Source organism: Lonchura striata, chromosome 2, assembly GCF_050655825.1.
Source record: "Lonchura striata isolate lonStrDom1 chromosome 2, ASM5065582v1, whole genome shotgun sequence".
Classification (NCBI taxonomy): domain Eukaryota; kingdom Metazoa; phylum Chordata; class Aves; order Passeriformes; family Estrildidae; genus Lonchura; species Lonchura striata.
Genome location: NC_140704.1, coordinates 10,453,985 through 10,476,656, shown reverse-complemented (window position 1 = coordinate 10,476,656; position 22,672 = coordinate 10,453,985). Strand labels below are relative to the sequence as shown.

General features: G+C 39.3%; 1 protein-coding gene across 10 annotated transcripts in view; it reads left to right on the top strand.

Moving 5' to 3' along the window:
* The window catches only part of DIP2C (DIP2 acetate--CoA ligase C (putative)), a 307,261-nt gene that overhangs the window by 136,162 nt on the left and 148,427 nt on the right, over window positions 1-22,672 (top strand). For 2 of the 10 annotated variants that reach the window (XM_085572960.1, XM_085572961.1), the window contains exon 1: window positions 21,415-21,830. The exons of 5 other annotated variants lie outside the window; for them this stretch is intronic. In XM_085572960.1, coding sequence (XP_085429086.1) covers window positions 21,527-21,830 — 304 coding nt within the window. In that variant the 5' untranslated portion in view covers window positions 21,415-21,526. Of the gene's footprint in view, window positions 1-21,410; window positions 21,831-22,672 lie in introns of those variants that run through there. 3 more of the 10 variants (XM_085572959.1, XM_085572958.1, XM_085572957.1) reach the window with 3 other exon arrangements.

Sequence of the window (22,672 nt, the reverse complement as noted above, 5' to 3'; positions counted from 1 at the left end):
TGTGCAAATACAAGAGCATTGTCCTGCTGTAATGAAGTATTGTCATATACAGTGAAGGAATATATTGCTACCACTTTCCCAACAATCTTCTTTCTTAACTAGTCTAGAGACACATATGCAGCTGCCAACTTGATGAAATAAAAATTTGCAATGCTTTTGTATTGTTACTCCAAGCAAAAGCTTTTTACTGCTGTATGGGGAAGAGAGGGCAATAAGTTCTGAGCCACCATTTTAATAATTTTATTTTTCAGTTTAGAAAGCTGTAGATAAATTTTACAGTGTTGCTATCTAAAAAATGCAGACTTGTGCTTTTGAGTGTCACCGGTAAAGCAGTAGGGTGAACAGAACAAAGAAGATCAAAGAGAAGTGAGTTTATTTCAAAGACATCCATAAAAATAGTGGGGTTTTAAAATTTTATTAACAATGACCTGAATTAAGCTTAACTAATTTGGGTCCCAATCTTGAAAATAATTTCATGCATGTTTAACCTCAATCGTGTTTGTTGTCAGCTAATTACCTCTGTTTACAAACTAAGCGTAGAATGTTTGCAAAATGAGCACAATAGAAAAACTGATAAAAACCACAGATATGCTAATGTGAAAAATCAGGCAGCCACACAAAGTATAAATATTATTTCACCTTTTAGCACTTGGAAATTCAAAAGATGTTAATTCCATGTCTTTTCAGCTGCTGTTGAATTTGATGAAACTTCTTTTTTACCTGAAGGAATAAACTAAAAATAATCAAATAAGACAATTGAAAGTTGATGGAAGAATACTGAACTTGCATGAACATTGTAGTAAATTATTGAGACCAAGTAAATTTTTGGCTTTAGATGAAATGTTGTTTGGTTTGGCAAGAGTTTTACTGCTACTTGGCTTATTATTGGCTATTTTAATATCTATTACGTTAAAGTATTGAAAATAATTGAAGTACCACCCAAAAAAAGATTAAGTATCACCATGACAATTAACTGCTATAAAGAATTCATAGCAATGTCTAGTAAATCACAACAATGTAATTTAAAATCCATGGCAGAAATCTTGAGCTGTGACTTCTATACTAATATTTAGTTAAATCAGGCTTACACAAATAAAATTTTAAAATTGTAGCACTAGATAACCCAGGTGAAAGGTAGGACCAAAGATGGTGATTCTCTTCCATGCATCACCCTCTTGCAAATGAAGAATGGATTTTTTTCTGGGGTGGGGTGTGTACTGTGTGTAAATGCTATAAAGCAAAACAGCAGCTGAAGAACAGAAACACTGCATGTTTTGCCTTTGAATGACTGATCTCTGTGGAAATCATCCATGTTAAAGTGCAGATGCAGGTATGGGGTGCATGTCAAGGTTGCTGCTCAGTGGTGCTGCTGGCACTGCCACACATCTTTGAGAAACCCATGCCTGGGTTTGTATTTTTTCCAAATTCCTAACCTGCAAGTTAACTGTTTTCTATTGGTTTACTTGGTGGGCAAGAGCTGTATTGATGAAAGGACCTTTCACCTGGAAGTGAGTTGGGGATGCTGTTTAGGTAGACTGTGGTGCAGGCTGTGTCACACATCAGGTAGTTCACAAAGACTTCTGAGCAGAGTCAGCTGAAGAGGTGAAAAGCTTTTACCTGAAAATTAAGCTTTTTCAACTGTGTATATGCTCATCTACTTTGTTTCCTTCTGGAACTGAAGAAACACAAATTTAAGTTCTCCCGAATTTGAAGTTGTTGTATTATTTCAGTACAGAATCCAGATGTAGCACAGTTTGAATAAATCAGGTTTGGGCTTGTCAGAAAAGAACTGAAAAACCTTGGTTAGCCTCAGCTCACTTTTGAGTCCATTAGTGTCAATCCAAATGATGTAAGAGAGGTTTTGGTTGCTGTTGTAAGAATTCCCATGAGTTTTAATTCTGCTGAATTAATGTCTGGTGTGTGTGTGAGCTGAATCAAAGCAATCACCTGTTCTTGCTGTGTTGCCCCTTCTGTGATGGACTTGTCCCTTAGGTCACAGACCTTTCTCTGCCTCTGTTACCTCTCAAATGGGGAAAGCAAAGCCAACTCTTCCAGGACAAATAGAAGCAAATACATGATATGCAAAAATAATTTATTTGGTGTACAAATGGCAGTCTTGGAGTCTTGCTAGTGAAAGGAACAGAGAAAAGCCAAAGGGCAGAGAAGTCATTAGAGAAATTGTGTGTTGATTCCCTAGATCCTCTCAGCTCCTGTAGAAGTTAGGACTCCTTCAACATGACCTGAGCTCTGGGTTATTTGGTTTCAGTGCCCATGGTGTTCTTTATAATCTCATTTTCCAATAAGCATGGCATTTCTGACAGTGGGGGATTTTTTTCTGAGGATGATTTTAGAGGAGAAGATGCTGCAAAGTTTTTCCTGGTCTTCTCCTGACCTGGGCTCTAAACAGCACTGCAGGGAAGCAACTCTGATCCTCATTCACTTCGGCGTGCAACTCCTCCATGCTTGTGTCTGCACTTTTATTCCATGGTGCAACTCCCAAAAGCTGCAGCTGGGAGGGAGCAGCGCTGGCCAAATCCCACCAGTGATATCAGACACCCGTGGTGTGACTGGGAGCTGGTGTTTTCCTTGTTTTCCCCGTGCCCTCAGCAAAGGCAGCCGACCTGGGCACCCAGCAAGTTGACTGGGCTTCTGTTTGGGAAAGGTCGTGCTAACAATGGGCACTCTGGGGCTGTGCCTCATGTGACAGGCAGGGAGAAACCTGTGCTGGGTCACAAGGAGCCCTCACTTTTGGGCAATGAAGGCGGCTTTGTTTCCAAGCAGAAGCTGTTGTTTGTCCAGCCTGTGGCTCGGGGTTGCTCCTTGTGTGTGATGGAGGGAGCTTTGTGCTCCTGCCGGGCTGTTTGCATCCCCTGGCAGTCATGCCTTCAGTTACACATGGGCTGTGTAAGCCACAGACCATCCTTCCTGGCTGCAAAAACATCAAATTACACCTCCCCTTTGCTGAAGAGGGGCCATTGTGTTCTGAGCTGGCAAGTCACCCCGTTCAAATAAGCTTTAATTTCTCATAGGACCCTATTGTTACCCTGTGGTAAAAGCTGCTGTGGGAAATTTCCATGATAACAGTGCAAATTTATGCTCAATTCTTTCTGGCACTGCCTATGTGGCAAACGCCACCAGGAGCAGGGACTGTCCTGCTGTAGCTGTGTGACCATCTCCTGCTACGTGGTGCTCGGGCTCCTTTGGTCCTCCCTGGCCTGATGGTGGCATTATTTTGTGTCTGTGTGTGCTGGCCTTCGTCCCCCAGGTCACAGGCTGGGAGCATCAGGGCTGCACTGAAGGATGAGGAAAAAATTTTGTGTATTTGTTCAATACCCTGGCACAGAACAGGACCTGAACCCTGGGTAGTGCTGAGGGAGCAGAACCTGGTGCCTGTTCCAGGTGCCTGGTGCCATCCCAGCCATCCCTGCCACTGTGCCAGAGCCTGTCAGCTGGCACTGCCAGCCCCATGGCACAGCCTGTGCCCTAATCTGACCTGGAATCTGCTGTTCCACAGCCACTGCAAGCACGGGCAGTGCACTAAACTTCCACCTTCATCTCAATTCCCAGCAGAACAGCCACGTGGGCACACTCCAGCAGGCAGCAGAGGCGCGTGGCAGTGTTTGCCTGGCTCACTGGGAGGCCTTTGTGCGAGGCAAGACCTCGGTTGTCACTGTGGGGAAGGGGACCCACAGCTGCTCCCAGCTCTGTGCTTCAGGGGAAAAGTGAAATTGTAGTTTTGAACATCCATTGAAGCAATCTTAGCGCTTTAGGTGTATAAACACATGCACAGCATGCAGGCTTAATTTTAGATTTCAGTGTGCAGTGGTTGAATCTTTTCTCCCTGCAAAGTCCCTGGGCTTCATTTTGACTCCATGGTCCTCTCTGTCTGCAAAAGTTGCTGGCAGGTGTGCAGTTCTTCACCATGGAAAATTGCATCATGTGTTCCCATTTTAACACTTTATTGCAGTGACTTGTAAGAAGAGTTAATGACTATCTGAAATACTTTTGCACCTTTTTTATGTTAGATTTTTTTAGTAGGTTACAATCTTATATTTTGATTTGTTTATTGTTATTAGATATTTGTCTGTCTAATAGATAAAGGGTCATTTTTATTGCATTGCGATGAAAAGGCAGAAATTGCATGGGCAAAATAACATTTCTGAGACAACTGTGAATCCATAAGCTTCTATTTTAGTCTTGCACAAGAATGGGGGAGGTCAAACAACTTCTGAAGTGACATGTAACTTCATGTTTCTGAAGCCATTGACTCAAGAAAGTTTATTTAAAGCATTTATTTTCATTACTCACACAAATGTCTTTCTACAGTAACTTCCCATTCTTTTTGATTCAGAGATGCAGAGAAAGGGAGTGAAACCTTTATGTGGTTTCATCTATTGTTTCGTGGTAGATGTTAGTTGTGATACATTTTGGAAATGTTTTACCATTTTGTTTCTGAAGTGCAGGCTGGAAATCATGCTTCAGTGTCTCATAAATGCATACTCTCAATTTTAAACATTCTAGAAAAATCCTTTGTAATATTTTATAGCTTTCTTTTGCCTGCATAAAAACTTAAATGTTCCTGGCTGTAGCTTTGTTTCTGCTCTCTGGCATATTTTTGTTAAAATCTTAAATCCAGTGCAGCCTGGAAAATCACTCACTTTCTTACCAGGAAAACCCAGGACTGTGCTTTTAGGCTTCTGTCTTTATTTTACAAAATCAAACTCTTTTGAACTTGGTCATAGTTGTAGTTTTCATTTTACGTAGTTGTCCTCCCCCTCTGTGACTTGTGTTTTATGATTTCAAGTAAAATGTAAAAGAGATTGGCAAACAAAATTGAATGAAGCTATATATTCTAAAAATATTATAAATCCTCTTTTTTCATAGTTCTGCCCTCAGCAGCTCACAGTGTGGGCACTGGCACAGGCAGCCAGATGCAGAGATGCTTGAACTTGTGCTCCATGTGCAGGAATAGAGTACATTTGCATGGGGATGTGAAGGCTTGTGGATCTTCAGGAGGTGAAAAAGCCATGCCAGTGGATTGTGCAAAGCAACAAGGGAAGAATTATTTTCCATGTCAAAGTTGCATTCTTCTGCACTCCTTGCAGTGCTCCAAATGCCTGCTTGAGATAATGGTACCTTCTTCAGTGTTGCCTGCTCAAGCCCCAATATACATTCTAACTAAGAATTTAGTTTTCTAAATTTTTGTTTTAAGCAGGATGCTTTGCCTTCATCATACATGGGACTACCTCTTAGGGCTCAGCAGGAAGGACAGAGTTAATTGTATTTCACTACTTTTTTTCCTTCTTCTTTATGTTCCAATCTTCTGACAAGTCCCTTGGGTTATTTTCCCTCCAGAGTGGCCATTCTCCCTGTCCCACAGGTGTGCTTTCAGAGGTGCTGCCACGGATGGAGACTTTCTCTGCAGACTTCAAAGGGTCTTTTAGAAGCCAGTTAACCACTTGGTCTCTTTTACAACAGACTTAAAATCCTTTATGATTGGCTCAGCTGGTTTTTATTTTTGTTTTAGTGGGAGGAAACAAGGACACAGACAGGGTAAACATCTAGTGCTAGTAAAACCTGCAGATAATTCAACTTCCATTATTATCCTATCAGTCTATGCACCCGGTAGAGGTGATTAAAGCATTAAAAACTCTCATTACATTAAAGTCTTTGATTGTCCTCCCAGCTTTGGTCATGCATGGAGAATGCAACCACCTCCATTTCATACTGATGAAGTCTTCACATCAGCCTGTGTTTTATGTATATGCAAATCCCTACAATCAAGCCAATTATAGATGAGCTGCACTTTCAAGATGCTTTGTGGGGTGACCTGTCACAGCCGCCACACGGAGAGCGGCTGAAGCTGTCATGTGCTTTAGTGACTGCGAGAGTCACATGGGAAATGTTGTTTTCTAATTGAAAACTCATTTCTCTGAATTAGAGCTGCAGTTCAAAAGATTTCTCGTGCTTACTGGTGCATGTGTCTCACCTTCACAAGTCTTTGTTTCGTGGATTAAATCGACTTCCTTCAGTTGATGGTTGCATAGGAAATATTTTTTCCTGGAATACCTATTTTTTAATTGAAAACTCAAAATAAGTAGGTCATATACAGCTTAGTGTTTAGAATGCTTATATATATATTTAAAAAAGCACTAAATAATTTAGTTGTGAGGTAAGATGAAACACAAGATGTCAGGGGAAAAAAATCTCGTTACCTGCAGTGTCATCTGTGGAAGCTTTGAATTGCTTGTCTTTTAAATTACTATCTTGCAGCTTCAAGAATATGTTCATACATAGAATGAAAATACCTGCTAGTTTAGATTGCAGATAAAGTGTGTGATTAATACATGCTTTAATTTATATTCTCCTTCATTTGCCAGAGATACCCATGCTAGTGCTTTGCATACATAAATAAAAATCACACAAATGGAGCAGGAATTCCTGTGCCCAACTCGTATGATTTGTCTACTTGCTTAATGAAACAACTGGGTCCAAAATGACATGTATAGCATATGTCCCTTCAACACTCCATTTGGAAGAGTGAAAGTTTGAATTACATAATCTCCAAGGAGAAGGGAGAAGTTATTTGCTCATGGAGAAAACCTGGAGAAAACAGACTGCTGTTTATTCCTGCTCCTTAAACTGTGTCCTGGCAGTTTGACATCAGTATTCACAGAGCCACCTGACTTTCTTTTCACCACTGACCTCACACATGCTGACTGATAAGGAGAGATGATGAAAGAGGGTTGAGGTGACCATGTTCTTTTGCACTCCAGACAGTACCTGAGATGCAATTAGCAGTGATTCAGCTGGGATCTGCTGGGGGCTGCAGGCTTCTTGAAGAGACGGGCTGGTCTCTTCAACTGGCTGGGCAGTTGATCTTTATCCATTTTAAGGAGAATATGAGCCAGTGCTGACAGCAGCTTCTGCACTGTGCCCATGGCTGGAAGCAGATTTGGTAGAGCAGAGAAGCCAGGAGATCTGAGAACTCCACCACAAGAGCTGTAGTGCCTTGCTGGAACCATTAATCTCAGCAGCACAGCCTATCTGTTCTGCATCGCCCACCACCTGTGGATGGATAACTAGGGGGAAAACCCAGCAAAAGTTGGGTATAATGTTCCTCTGTCCTTCACAAAGCCTCCTGGTTTCTAAAGTGAGAGGTACTAAGTTTTTATGTCTGGTCCAACATGTGTCTGGACCTTTTTCTGTAGATCCCTTTTTGCAGCTAATCTTACTGTTGCCCTGTAGAGCGTGCTGGAGCAGTCAGTTCCATATGGGAGTGATGTGCCAGGTAGAAAAGGACTGCTTTATTCAATTTATTCTAAATCTGCTGCTCAATAGTTATCTTGGGGTATCTATTTCTCCTATTTTATTAAAAGAGAAACCATTGTATTGCCGTGTATGTGCTATTTATGATTATATGGAAATCTATTCTGTCTCCTGGAGGGAACACGTTTTCATAGACTTTCAATATACAGAAGTGTTTCAACAGATCTGTTCACCCTCCCTGTCTGCATAATAAATCCTCTTTAAGGTGAGGTGACTCTCACTAAGTGCACTGGAGGATGGGGCTCACTATGAATTTAAATGATGATGTAGGTTTGAGGTTCTCCAATCTCTACTAATGATTGCTGCCTTTGGCCTCTGGTTATTTTCAATTATATTTCACAGGCTTAATCCAAATAATTCACACATTCTTTATCTTCTTGAATTGCAGTAGGTATGTTATTGCATAAAAGAGATTACTAAAGATGATATTTCCTATTGTTTTAATATTTTGTTGTCTGAATGTGATGTTTGCCACATCTCAGTATTTAACATTACTCTCTATGGAGGAGATAATAGAATGCAACCTCTTGGGATAGGTTCTTTCTTCTTTCCTTCAGAGAAGATGTGAATATCACAAACGTATTTGTTCCTCTCGCTTTTCCTGGACAAAAACATGAGTGAGCTGGTAATGATATGCAACTAACCTTTCCAGGACTACAGAAAAGCATTGTCAGATATTAATCAAAATGATGATGTAGCTCATAAAGATAATCAGGGAGCTGGAGGAACTGTCACCTTTGTACTTAAAAGAGATGTATAATCTCAGCCCAGCCAAAGTGAACAGGTGTTTTTCAACTGCCTTTTTTACACATACAGAATAAGCTGTTTGTGTAGCCTGGTGACCTATGAAAGCAAGAAAAAGAGAATGCAGAATCTATATAACCATCATAAGGGAAAAAAAAAAACCCCATCACGTTCTTAAAGATTTTCTACTTTTTTTAAAGGGTAGTTTGATATTAACCTGGAGATCTGCATTCAGTTCTCACTGCTGCCATGGATAGCCTACTGACTTCTGGCAAGTCACGCTTATTTTATTTCCTCATGTATAAAGTAAGTAAAACAAAAGGATATGGTGCCATGATGCTGTTGGCAGTTACTCTCTTTATTACATAGAAACATTTGCACTGAGCTGTTGATGCTGTTTTATACAGAATAGCAATGCAAATGATCCTGCACAATCCTGGCCTCAGTCTGAAGGGGACAGGGGCTACTGCATATTTTATCTGAATGATATGTGAGTAGATGGGTGTGGGTGTATGGAACCTGTAATTTCCATGGCTTTTGCAATATTGGTATGTGGTATGTGAGTTGAGAAACCATTTTATCTAAGCTGCATCCCCATGCCAAATAGCAGGATCCATACATACATGCAGATAGGAAACAGGTAGTTGCTTTAGGAAGGCAAAATTTCAGATGTTGTTGCTTTGTAAAATTATCCTTCTCTAGTATTGCTTTCTGAAATGAATATATATCTATAATTACTTGTAGTGTAGTTCTCTTCTTTAAGGAATAATTTATTTTGGTTGTTTTTTTTTTTTTTTTTTCTGATTTTCCCTTTTCTTTCTTTGGAACACCAAAAAGGAAGATGTATGTAAAGCAGTGGCTTGCTATCAACCTGCCTAAGGTTGGGTGCCAGAGAATGGGAGTCTGGGGATAAATCACCTTCCTTGATTTTCTTCTTACGAGATAAAGTTGTGATGAGTAATATGTCAAAGCCTTCTGCACCAGTGACCAAGGATTTCTTAGATGGGTTTGTGAAATATGTGGAAATGTGTCTGTTCACTATTCAGTGTTTCAATTACTTTCTTTTATGTTTAGTAAATGTATCCATCTTAAATGCTGAATGTAATGAGAACAAAACACTTCTGTTGTTATTGCAGGAGGGGAGTTAGAGCATTTCCCATGTGTCATGCTGTGGTAAAACTCAGAGTGTAAATCTCAGTATTCACTCTGGAACTGCAACTAGAATGCAGTAGTAATTTCTGGTTTTTTAGAAAGAATAACATAAAATTGTATAGAGAGATTTACACAGGAGAACTCATTCACATCACAAAATTAAGTCACATTTTCCAAGCACGTTAGCATTTATTTTTGTGAGAGCAAATTACAGATGCAAGTAAGTACACAACAGTACTCAGAAAGCTGAGCTTTCAGCAGCTTTTTTTTTTTTTTTTTTTGAGTCCATATTGGAATTGCTGCTTGCAAGAAACAGAGACAGTGGCTGAAAGAGGAGGAAGTGTAATACTAAATTAGGTTTGTATAAATGAGAACACAGGCAGCCTGCATGTTGTCCAATGAAACACTGCTTTGCAACCTTGAATTTTCCTGTAATAGAGGAAAAGTGTCATTTGCTGAGGTTCACAGATCTGCAATCCATCTTCTTCACTCTTCTGAACTCTCTACCCATGCAGCTCTTTTTTTCTTAGCCACAACCAAAGACTTCATCCTGTGTCTAGATCCTTGTATCCTGAGAAAGGAGCAGTGGCTGAGTTGTGCTCTTAATGTCTTTCAGGGACCTTGTTGATGTCTAAAACTTCATGGTGAGGGGAAGAGGAGGAGCAGGCACTTATGTCTTCTGTGTGGTGACAGTGACAGGACTTCAAAGGAATGGCCTGAAGTTGTGTCAGGGGAGGTTTAGGTTGGATATTAGGAAACCAGATGGTGGTTGTTCCCAGCAGCAGCCTGACAGAGCTCAAGAAGTGTTTGGACTATGCTCTCAGGCACAGGGTGTGACTCCTAGGATGTCCTGTTCTAGGCTGTGTGTTGGAATTCATGATCCGTTTGGGTCCTTTCCCATTTAGGATACTCTGTGATTCTGTGGTTGCCTCTCTCAGCAGGACCTAGGGTACAGCAGGAGTAGGCTGAAGGTTCAGCCTGTAGCTGAAAGAGAACAGATTGAGGATAAAAGGAGGATCTGTAGGTAGTCCAGGTGCCATTTGGGTGCCAAGGTTATATCTGGGTTCTCCATGTCCCTCTTCCCTCCCTGTTCTAAAACAAAAAGTAATTTTGTTCAATTTTTGAGTTTGCTATGGATCTCTATTTTAGGCTTGCTCAATGTCTTGACAAATGTACCGGAGACTTCCCATTATTGTTTTACTTATTTCCAGTTATTATGAGTAATATATTAATTGATTATGTATTCATATACTTATTTCGTATTTAAAATGAATATATAATGAATATATATTCTATGATTCTGTTATGTTCCACTAATTTCAGATAGCCAGTGCAGCCCATAGCTTTGCAGGGGCCTGCATCCCAACTTTTTACAGCATCTGTTAGTCCTTTGCTAGTGGGGTAGCCAGATAAGTATCTTATTTGCCTGAGAACCTCTCTAGAATTTACCAATGAGATTTGCTGGAGACTGTGTAAACACTCTTGGTGGGAGCAATACCTGCTGAATCCATTGCTGAAGATCCACCAGGGTGTTAGCAATGCTCTGCATTCACTGTGTGAGGAGAGAGAACTGCCAGGGCTCCTGCTTTGGGTGGGAGGTGAAGGGCAGAAAGTGCCCCAAGGCACTCAGGTTCCTGAGGTGCTTCCTGTGGAAACCTCGTGGTTGAAAGCAGTGTCTGCCTGCAGGTTTGGTTGTGGAAATCCTCTGTAAACCATAGTAATAACATCTCTAGGACCCATGGAGGCTCCATCTGTGACTTGCCAAACTCTTAAATGAAAGCCAGCAGTGCCATTTTCTGTAGGACAAAGAGATAAGGTCAAAAAGAGAGGACTCTGTGAAGTTGTGGGTGGTATAGTCCTGAAAAAAGTGCCTTGAATTGACCTTATGGAAAGAGAATTCACAAAATGACAATGTTTTGAAGGAGAAAAGGCAGTAGTGAGCTTCAGACAAATCTGTTATCTTTGGCGAGCGAAATTGCTGCACTGAATTTCAGGGATGCACATGTGGGTTTTACATACGTAAGTCAAGGCCTGTGCCCCACTCTGTAATCTTCAGTTGTAGTGTTAAATACTTTGGTTGTGTTAGGGCAGTGATTTCCCTTGAGAAATCAAGGATGCTTTGTGTACCCCCTTCTGATCATGCATAGCAGGAATCCTGAACATCTTACATCTTTTCCTGGCTGGTGTCCTCCTGGCCTCCTATGAAAGAAATTAAATAAGCCACCTGATATGCTGTGAGGAAGGAAAGAGAAAAGCACTGCTGCAGCACATCTGATATTCCCTACATGTGCAAGCAGAAGGGAACCATGGCCCTGGTGTACCTGGACAAAACATGGCTTGTCTTTCTCTGAGGCTATGGCAAAGGTCATTCATCTGTCACATGGAAAAACAGTTGTGATTGCTCTCCAATGACTTAATGGATATGGTAAAAATGAATTCAGTCACCTTTTCGATTAGGTGACCACAAGACAAATAAGCTGAGCTGCTTTTTTTCCCTGTAATTTCTTCATACATATGTATGCAGAATGTAACTTCTGAAATAAACCATTATGCAGTGCCTGACTTTGCAAAAACTTGTGATTTTTAAAGGGGCTATTTGGCATACAGCTTGCAGAGGTTAAAGAGTAAAAATGTATATACACAGCCTGGTGTATACAACTCAGGGCAAGTGTTTTTTCATGGTGGAGGTATAAATGCTTGTTATTACACATTATTGATATTCCAGTTGTATTTAGAAGCTACAGAGAAAAGTGCTGTTCCAGCACTGTGTGTCCTAATATGCTCTAATAGTGCACCTGAAACTACAGAACAGGTCAGCACTACACAATGATGGTTTCTGGGTCAGAACTAGTCAGTTTTGTAAATTAATGTAATTTAAAAGAAAGGCATTTCAGTTTTTGTTCTTAAGAGCTGTTAGCCTTACATAAGCCCTTTCAGCAAATGGGAACTTACCCTAATAAAAGAACTGTAGTCAATATATATTTTTTAAAATTTTTTACTTACATCTTAGTTGTCCATGTTCCTTCCCTTAGTCATCTGTTAGAACAGTGGCTCACTGGTAAGCAAAGATACTTGCAGAGCTACTCCTGAATTTGCCCACATGTTTAAGAGCAAGGGCCAGTCTTGCCTGGACATACCTGTAGAGTTCCTATAATCATAAGCCAAGTTACAGCTTTAGTATGCTCTGGTATTTTGAGCCCGTGCAGAATTTATGAGTCTAAAGAGTTAGTGGTTGTATGTTGTTATCATAATTTTGTACAAAAGAAGTTTCAGATACCTTTACATAAGGCATGTGCCTAAATATCAGTGCAAATTCAGGTTGAAAAAGGAAGGACTTTATTCCTCCAGGTTACTGAGATGGTACTGATTTTACTTTGGTACTCATTGATATAACATTGGCATTTGATTTGTTAAGTAATCCTGTACTCATGCAGAACTCTATTCAACAGAATAGGAGTTAGCCATGTCTAAAGAAATCAGCAAATATTTTGGGTGTAGAGGCTTGACTACATTGCTTTTTTGATTTAAAAGGAAGCTATCCTGAGATTGTTTCTTCCAGCTTCCTAAACAAAAAGTAAATTGAAGTAAATTGATAGTCACTGGGGGGAAGATGTGCTATTGGTGAGATTTGGACTGCTACATTTCTCTCTCTTTATTTTCAGCTCTTGATTCTCTCTAGTTTCAGTCACTTCTATTTTTATTTTATATGTGTGTGTATATATATATATATATATATATATATATATATATATATATATATATACAGTTTCAAAGACATAAAGAAAAGGAAACTGCACGTGTATATCGGATTTAAAATCACAAGCCACTAAGGTATTTAGAAATATTTGTCCAGTAGCTACTACCTTAACCACTTTTTAGAGAGAAGTTGTAGGGAAGGGGGTAGTAAGAGTGTGGTGCATTTAATGTTATTTTTTTTTTTTTTAAAGATTTGGAACAGATTCCTAACAAGAAACAAGTGGAAAGGGGATTCTTTCTTATGTTAGCTAAAGCCTTCTTTCTAACTTGAAGGAAGCAAAAATACGTCTTTGTCTTCATAATCCCTTCAACCCTGTTACTCTCCTGGGTTTAATATTCTCAAATGAGATAGGCTTAGACTGATGTGGACATTCAAACCTTTCTGCATCAATCCAGAGAGCATTCTGGGGCAGCATAATTTTGATTGGGAAGATCCAGAGAAGTTGTGCTATCCTGGAAAAAATGTGGTATTTACATCAGTAAGTAACTAGGCAGCCAAATAAAAAAAAAAGAGGGGAAATACAAAGTAGAAAAAAATCCAACAGAAAAACTCAGTCCTAAAGATGACACAATGATTAATGGTACTGAAATTGCAAGCATTATAAGGAAAGCTTTTAGCAATATAGAAATAAATTATGCATATAATATTTTCTTGGTTTGGATGTATGAAGTACTCCAAACATGTTCACTGTGCATTATATGGGTTTTTATTGCCTTTTAAACCTGTGACCTTGGACCACCTTACTATAAAAGCAAATCTGTTGAGTTTCCTCAGTTTAACAGAGCTAATCTCTAAGTTTGGGAGCTGATAAGAGGTTGTAAAACTGGCTCTGGGATAAAGGTGTGTATTCAGTTTTCAAGATGGAAACAGTTGGGTTAAAAGAGAGATGTGAACGTGGGTGTCAGTAGTTGGGCAGCGCTGCACAGGACTGGCAGCTGGGAGCTGTGGACTGGGAGCACTGGGAAACCCCAGGCTGGAGCATGATCCAAGTGTTTCTCCCTTCACTACTCACTGCCTTGCCTTACCCACAGGGGAACTGGCCTGTGACTGTGGTACAGTGGGTGAGAATGATGAACAGCGTGGAAAAAAACTGCATCTAAAAAGTCTTGAAAATCTGGAATTAATTATCTTGTGAGGAGGAACTGATAAAAGTGTGTCAAATAATGAATGCTGCAGAGAAGGTGTGTCATGAACTTTTCATGGCAGAGGGTAGGGGGATATTTAAATAACTTAAAACTTGGCAAATTTACACTGAGTTTAATTACATTGTGGAATTAGTTCTTCATTGAAACTCACTGGAGCCAAGACTTCAGCAAGATTCAAAACAGGGTTCCAGTTTTCCTCTGAGCTGTGGCAGTGGTTTTTGCAATGTCGTGCTCTGAGGTTTAGTTAAATCTCTATTAGCTTTTGATATAATGACAAAGTGAGGAGAAAGAGAAGATTATTGACATTTTCTCTTTGAAACTTTTTGCCTTACTATGTCCTCTAAGTAACTGTATGGGCTGGGAGACAGGAAAGAACATTGGAAGGGATCCAGTGTGACCATTCCTCCGTTTTTGAGACTGGATGGGATCCAGTGTGATCATTCCTGTGTTCCTTACACTTTTCTGTCCATGAAAATTAATGTCTTCAAACATCCAAAGCGTGGCATTGTTAGAGAAGTGGCAGAAGCCTTAGTTGCCTTCAGGAAGACACAAAGATGATGCATCTTTCCATCTTAAATGTACAGGTTTTGAGATACCACTCACTCTTTTAATTCTATAACTATGGTGAGGATCACCTTTTAGTTAAATAAAGCTTCTGATTATGCTGTCCTTGTTTGAATTATAAAAATGAAGATTGCAGTGGAAAACTGAGATGTTCAGATGGTGAAGTCAGCTTTGCAGTGCTACCATGGTAGGAAGTCATACAGTAGCGATTACATCAAATGGAAATGTTGAGGAATTCCTGTGGGCCAGACAGTGAAACTTCCAAATTGTGTGCAGAGAGGAGCAGTTGCAAGGTCTGGTGTCAACCTTATTGTAAATTTAGCTGATCCAGGAGCATGTTAGGATAAGCAGTACATGAGATTGCAGATAATTAATAAATGTAAATTTAAAAAAAAAATCTTATAAACCTTGTGAACATTAACAGCAAGGGGGTGATTGGAGACCTTTGCAATGCAGCTTCAGGGTCTGCAAGTCTGAGTGAGGCTGGTCAGTGCTCAGGTAGTGTGTGGACACCAAGATGTGGACACCTGTGAAGCAGAGCTGGGCAGCTGATTATTTGCAAGGCAGATAAGAATGAAGATCACTTGAAAATGAGATTGTGGCACAGACTTGCATCATCAGTGTCCATTGGAAAGAGAGAAATGAGGAAAATACCAAGTCTGGGTAAAAAATGAGCAGAAGAAAACTGAGGCATGGTTTGTGCCTGGTGTTTCAGGTTTATCAAGTTACTTCTAAAGCATCACCTGGTCCAGCAGCTGCTCTGAATGATGTATTGCTCTACCTATTTGCAGTCAGAGGTTTGTTCAGATGTGTGGAGCTGCTTGTGTAGGACAGCGAGCAATGGTGGCCTTCAGCAGATACTTCATCTGTGCTTCTGTCAGGTTTAAGTGGACGGGTGTCCATCCACGTGGGGCACTCAAGTCAGCAGCAACTCTTGCCTGAGGACACAACTGCAGGACTGAGGATCTTGAATGGAGTACAAGCCAAAGGCTGAGAGCTGATGTGTGATGCTGGTCACATGCATTTCTGTCCAAAGCAATCTAGGTGGATGTGCTATCTGAATTATGCTGAAAAGTCGGTGTTTTGTGTATATTTGTGTAAATCCCACCTTCATTCTTGATTTCTTAGTTTCTTAAAAGATGGCTATCTTCCCAGGCTCTACTACTCCTATTTCCCAGCTAGGACTTAATAACATATTATTAAATCAAGTCTCTTGTTGGTTTTCTGCATGTTAAGTAATCTTTATTGGCACTTCTAAAGTACAGCTGTATTATAAATATAAAAGCAAATGGAGTGCTGGGTTTTTGTAAGGTTTTGGTGTTCCTTTGGTCCTCAGGCTGACATGTTTGCCAATTTACCTATGGATCCAGAAAATAAAAAGCCACAAGGGAAATTCCTGCAAACCAGTGAATTAACAAACATTTGCAATAATAATTAGCTACTTTCCACCATGTGACAATTGGAGAAGAAGAACAGAAGAGTATATTTTGATCTATTGATACAAACATGCATTCATGGGCTTTCTCAAAAACTTCCAAACCATCAGCCCTGTCTGTGAAAGCCAAACTCAAGTGCTGAAAGTTGTCATCGTGGGAAATGGCCTTTGCAAATGCCTGCCTCTTAGAAAAGCAGTGCTGGTTTTGGCTTCTAGCACAGGTGAAAAGAAACACTCCTCAGTAAAATTTTGCTTGCTTTTATTTTAGTAAGTATAGCTATGATTTAATTCCAGCTTCTTTTTGAAAAGAACTCTATATTGCAGGAAAGAATGTAAAAAGGATGTAAAATTAGTTGCTTCTTTTGGGTTGAAATACTTTATTATTTTTTGAAAACTGAAGGAAAAGGCTACAGAAATCACAGAATAACCTCATTAACGTATGAAATAAATTATGAACTCAGAACTGAGGAGAAAAAGAAAATGTTTGCACATCTGGCTTACCACAGCACATTTCCATATCTTGATCAGGAGAAGTTGTAAGCTGGGACTGGAGAAAAAGAAGGATGAGAGTATGAAGATCTGATTTTCCAGCTGCATGCAAGTGTGTGCCCTGGACCTAGCAGAGGCTTGCAGATTTCCAAGTATTTCACTGGCTCTGGAGGGTAATAATTCCTATGAGAACAGCTGCTTTGTGCCAACATCAGTCTGAGCTGTCACATTTGGTCTGTAATAATGTTACAGACCTTTAGGAGCCTTCAGAGGTGAACAACAGCAGGGAAAAAATCGGAATTGTCAAATATTGTGAAACCTGTGGAGAACAGGGACATCGATTGTGTCTTGAGGTAATTGAAGGTATGCAACAATTTTTCCTTTCAAGTTGTTTTGCAGGCTTAAGAGAGTAGGATCTGAGTCAGCCTTTGGGAAATAGGAGTCCTTGAGTCAAAGGATGCATATTTCCAGTGCTTCACAAACACTTTGCCCACATAACAGGAGAACAGCGAGGTGCTTTTGGGCTTTTCTGTTCCTTTAGTAATATGCTAGGAACTGAGTTGAGTAATCAAATGATGTTAATTCATCTTGCTGTTTGAGATCCTTGTGGAACGGAGTGGGAAAATGACATGAATGTATTTTAGGTTATTTCTTTTGAAAGTGGAATTTCAGTACTCTGGTTCATGCAGAAGTACCCTAGTAACAATTTTCAAATGTAGTTTTTTTGCATAGAAAAGATGAAGTGATCTGGGTGTCTTAATAACAGGAATTGCAAAGGCCTTTACATAGCTGCTTGTTTTGTCATATCTGGCTGTTGAATCAAATAGACTGTCAACAAAATGTATTTTAACATATCAGCCTAAATTGCATTTGTAGGCTATAAAATAAGGATTAATTTTTCTGATTTCATGAGACCAGAGACAGATTTAATTTAGTCTGCATCACCAGGATAGGTAGATCATTTTGCTCTGCATACATTTTCCTTAGTTTTCAGGCCCGGATGTGTTTAAAAATCTGAACTGGGTTTTCTTTGAACTGCATATTAATAGAAATGAGTGTTTAATTTTTTTCATGTTAGCAGGAAAAGAAATACTTCCAGGAACTGCAGTTTGGGAAACCTTTGTCTTTTTAGAAAGAATTTGTGTAACAGTTATTATATACTAATAACAGCGGAAGAAAAATTTGCTGAAATAGGCAACTAGATAATATCAGCACTGGAATGTGAAAAGCAAAAATTAAAGACAGGGAGGTAAATTTAAACTTGAAAATACACAACCTGAATTATCTTTGATAAGACAGGCTTTACAAAACTGGCTGATCTCTTGCTTTTTTGAGGTGGTTAACTCTTTTTAGACAAATGAAGTTTGTCTAACAAGGAACCAGGAAAAGCAGTGGTATAGGATTAAAAGGAAAATAATTATTTCAAGTTGAAAAGATTGAGATCAGTGAAAATATTCCCCAAGAATGGTAAAGAGGATGCTATAGCAGCTTGGAATTAAAAAAAAAAATAAATATGAGTACAGCTGAATTTAGTTCCAGATGAGACTCAGTTCTTTCTTAGAGTGTTTGACAAGCTCTTCTGTACTACATGGGACTCAGTGACCCAGCCATTTCCATGTGTTTGTCCTTTTAAGACCTGAAGGATAAGGTTGGTAAAATGGGAGGTAACTTTTTTCTCAAATGAAAATGAGAAGTGAGGTTTGTGAACAAAACCATAGTCCTTCCCTCCACAGTGCTTCTTCAGGGAAGGCATCGCTTCCAGGTTGCTCTGTTCACTCCCCAAGCAGCCTCTGTGGTCTCTCTCACCAGTCAGGTCACCACTGGCCTTCAGTGAGACAGAACTAAAATGCAGATGGTCTGCTGTGGGGTTGGTGTGAAGTACTGAGACACAAAATTATGAACGAATTTCCTTGGAAAGATAGGGTCAGTATTTATGAACTATGGTATTACAGTTCAGAAATTCCTGGGTGTGGTGTCCTCTGTGTCTAGCAGTAATACCAGACTTACTTTTCTATTGTGTGAGAAGTAGAACAAGAGTAACACAATTTTGCACCTGCTTAGGATTATTTGGATTGTGGAATGTGCAACAGGGGATGTTGATTAGATTAATAAAATGTACCTGAATGCAACCTCATGCTGTGCCTAGGTTGTAAGTGCTCTTCTGCTTAGTGAAACCGTGTTCCCAGGTGAAATAACACAAGGGTCCATTGCAGCCAGCTTAGCAAGAACCTAATGGAACATCAAGAGGAAATACAGTAGAAAGAGGTGTGGGCTTTTCTAAATTTATGTGACTTATTCTATGCTTTGGACCATGTCCAGCCTGTCTCAGAAAAATAAAACTGGAGAAGATGCCTTCATGTATAAGGGTACATGTAAAAGCACATAAAACTAAACTTCCTTTCTCATCTAGATTTGAAGCAGCATCTTGCCTCTTAGGTAAATCCATCAATGGCCATCTTTCAGTTTTAAGAAGGTAACTCTAAATGAGGTCATTTTATTTTGCACAGAATAGTTAAAAATATGCTGAGACAGAGAGGATGTGAGGAGTTATTCAATGTTGTTGCTAGAATTCCCATCACTCAGAGCAAGGGTGTTCACTCTGATCTGCTGTTCTTGCCTAGCAGGATGTTGGACTACACAATCAAGGAGGTTGTTCCTTTTGGATGCTTCTGAAATGAATGTGTTTCTATACTTTTGGGGGCTTTTTTCAAAGGAAGCAAGTTATTTTACTCTTGTTGGAAAGCTTGAAAATTGAAAGCTAATAATTGAAAAAAGAACAGGAGTTACTGGGGGCTACAATGAAGGCAGTGGGGGTGTGGGTTAGGTTGTTGAGAGAATTGCTTATGAGGGCTTGGAGATGTTTGGAGGCTTCCTTGAGTGTTGCATTGTTCACATTAATTACCCTTGGGCACTTTGAGCTTAGGAGAGCATTGGTTCTCAGCTGTTGGGAGTGGAAGAGCAGATGATCGATCTATCAGGCTTTTGTAAACAACAGGCATTTATGATCCTTGACTGCTTGCAACAAAGTTTGTGATAGTACGGAAATAACTTATTTACTGAATTTACTACACTAAACACCATCACTTCAGGAACAGGAATGTGAATATTGCCATGAAAGACGTTGATGTTTTCTTCATAATTTTTTTTTTTTAATTCTTCAAAGTCATGTGTGTTATGTAGTGAAACATGGTGCACTAAAATTGTAGACCAGGTTTTTGAGCTCAGTGATCTCCCAAGTGATACATTTTTAAAAACTTTATGGTCACTCAGCATAGTTGTCATGGTAATTCCAGTCCCTGTTGACAACTACTTAAAACTCTTTAATACTCTCCCACAACCATTCATGGTCTTCAAATTGTTAAAAAAGGGAATATTCCTGCTTCAGCTTTCCCATGGTAGTTAAGATATCTGTGCTTTTCTCTCTTTGCATCCAGCTGTCAAAGTATGTGAAAATTTGCATTTGCATGAAGAGGTTTTTTGGTTTTTTTTCCCCCAGAAGAGATTCTATTTTTACAAAATCTGTGGGAAGAGATTTGGACATTCTGGCATTCTAATACTACAGTACAACTGCTCTAAAAACCTATTTTTAAAATCAACATAATGTCTTTAACCCACATTAGGATAAAATAACATCATTTTATATTTTGTAGATAGAATCAGTTCTATTATTGACTAGCATAACTAATACCAAATACAAAAGCTTTATGGTGATCTCAAGTCAATAGGGAGAATGTGGCAATACATCAGGTAATAGCAGTTCTTTTATTTTTTTTTCCAGCATATGAAAACAGGAGTTCAAGATTTCTGTTCTAAATTGAAATCTGGGATGAGATTTCAAGTCATACTGTGATGGATCCATATACTGGGAGCAAAGTTATGGATGAAGGATTTAGAAATCTGTTGATTTTTGGAAGATTTATGTTTTCCTCCAAGAGGATTAACCCATTTGCACTTTTTTGGTTCACTTAGTAATGTCAAAAGTAGTGAAAAGATGGCTTAAAAGCACAATGTTGCAAGCAGGAGAATTAATTCCATAGGCTTACTTCCTGGAGAAGTGACAAAAATAAGAAATTTCACTCTTAACAAATTTTACCATTCTACTTTGATATTGCAGGTTTTTCCTTGTGAAAAGCCTTGAACATATTTTTCTGCCCAGAGGAGCAAATACGCACACTTGTTTGGATATGTATTCTCAATTCTGTTTCATACATCTATTATATGTTCCTCCTTTAGGATTCATCCCCCTCCTTTTCCTGCTGTAATTTTTTTTCCAAGGCATTTTCAGGGCTGGGAAAAAATCATGACACAAATTTGCAGTACGCAGCGCAGCATTTATGGAAATACTTGATTTGCTGTGAACTGTAAATTCTAAATAATGATAAGTGGAATTACTGCTGTAATTATCTTTCTGTAGGGAACATTTCTAACTTGAAATATAAAGCCTGCCTATTAAATAACATTTATCAGGAATGTTTCCTTAGACATAGATTTCAGAATTGTATTTTATTTTTATCTTGAGCAAGATCTGACTCTGCACCGTTTGTTAGAGACAGGGAGAATAACTAGAACAGGCAAATGCCTCATAGGCAACAGGAAAGCCAGTGGAGAGATGAAAGATGAGCTTCCAGCAGCTGCAAAAAGGATATACACTTCAAGGGTGCCCTATAAGCCTTATAAAGAAATAAAGGAAGGAAAACAACATTATGAAGGGTCCTAACAGTCATAAAATTCCAAAAATGGCAAGGGTTGCTTTCATTATATAAAGTGTTCGTTAAAGCTTTAAATAATGAAATAAACCCTTGACACTGAGAATGGAAACCTTCACTGTTCCACCAGCCTCTGTTTACTTTACAGTAATCCAGGCCATAAAAGTAGTGCTGTGCAAATTCCCCGTTCCGGGGGAGCTCCGGGATGCCCGAGGACCACACAGCTCCCCGGCTTCCAAGGGGGCTCAGCAGCTTGCCCAGCTCCTGGCCCTGTGCCACCCTGCTGGCAGACACTGCTGCACCCCAGCCCAGCCAGCCCAGAGAAAGTCTGAGTCACAAAATCCCAGGGATTGTTTCAATTGGCTTAAATTTGGGTTTCCTTTTGGGGGATTTCCCCTTCACCTCCAGTTTTTTTTTTGTTTGGTTTTTTTTTTTTTTTTCTCTTTCTTTTGAAGCCCAGGAGTATTTTGGGTATTGGAAAAATGTGCTGAAGACTTTGGGACCAGAAAGTAAGTGGGGAAACTCATTAAGGGTCTTCTGGGATTCAAGGTGGAGATACTAAAAAATGGCTTCCATAGAAATTTATTTATTTATTTGCTGCTCACATACTTCTTTAAAACAGTAGAGTTGGAATTAAAACTAAGCACTTGGCAGGCTATGCAGCAGATATTTAATTTCTCTGTCAAAAAATGGGAAGAAAGGATTTATTTTGCATAGGAATACTTTCCAAATTCAGAAGACCTTGAATCTCTTATTTAAGCCCTGTTAAAATACTTTACCTTCTCTGTTAATAGCATAATTTGTTCAAATATTTTCTCCTGAATTAGAACCCTCTTTAGGAAACATTATAAGCTTCACATTGTAAGTGCACATGGAACGCTTTCCTTATCTTTCACTGAAATTCAGCCATTTTCTGCTTTGCTTGCAACAAACAGGAACAAAATGTAGCCTTGGGGGAAAAAGGGAATTCAAATATAGGTGGGTAAAATTGTCACCTTTAAAAAAAAAAAATTGAAAGCTTTAAGCTACAGCATAATATCCTTAAAGGCACTTGAGCAGTTCTATAATTTATGACACTGGTTGCAGTGAAAGTGTGGGATCCCATTAATTTTTCTGCCCACTGCCATAGTTTGCCATTTGCTTCTTCATCCTAGTTCTGAGCAGTTTTCTAAGATGTTGCTGTAGTTGAACATCATTTTTAAAAGACATTGGAAAAGAAAATTACTCCTGATACATATTTTTGTGTTCTTGTATGTGTTACGTGATATATTTGTGGAGCTCTGGTATCTCTGTACTTGCACCCTCCAAAATGAAATCTTTTGTCTCTCGGCATATTTTTGGGAGACCAGAC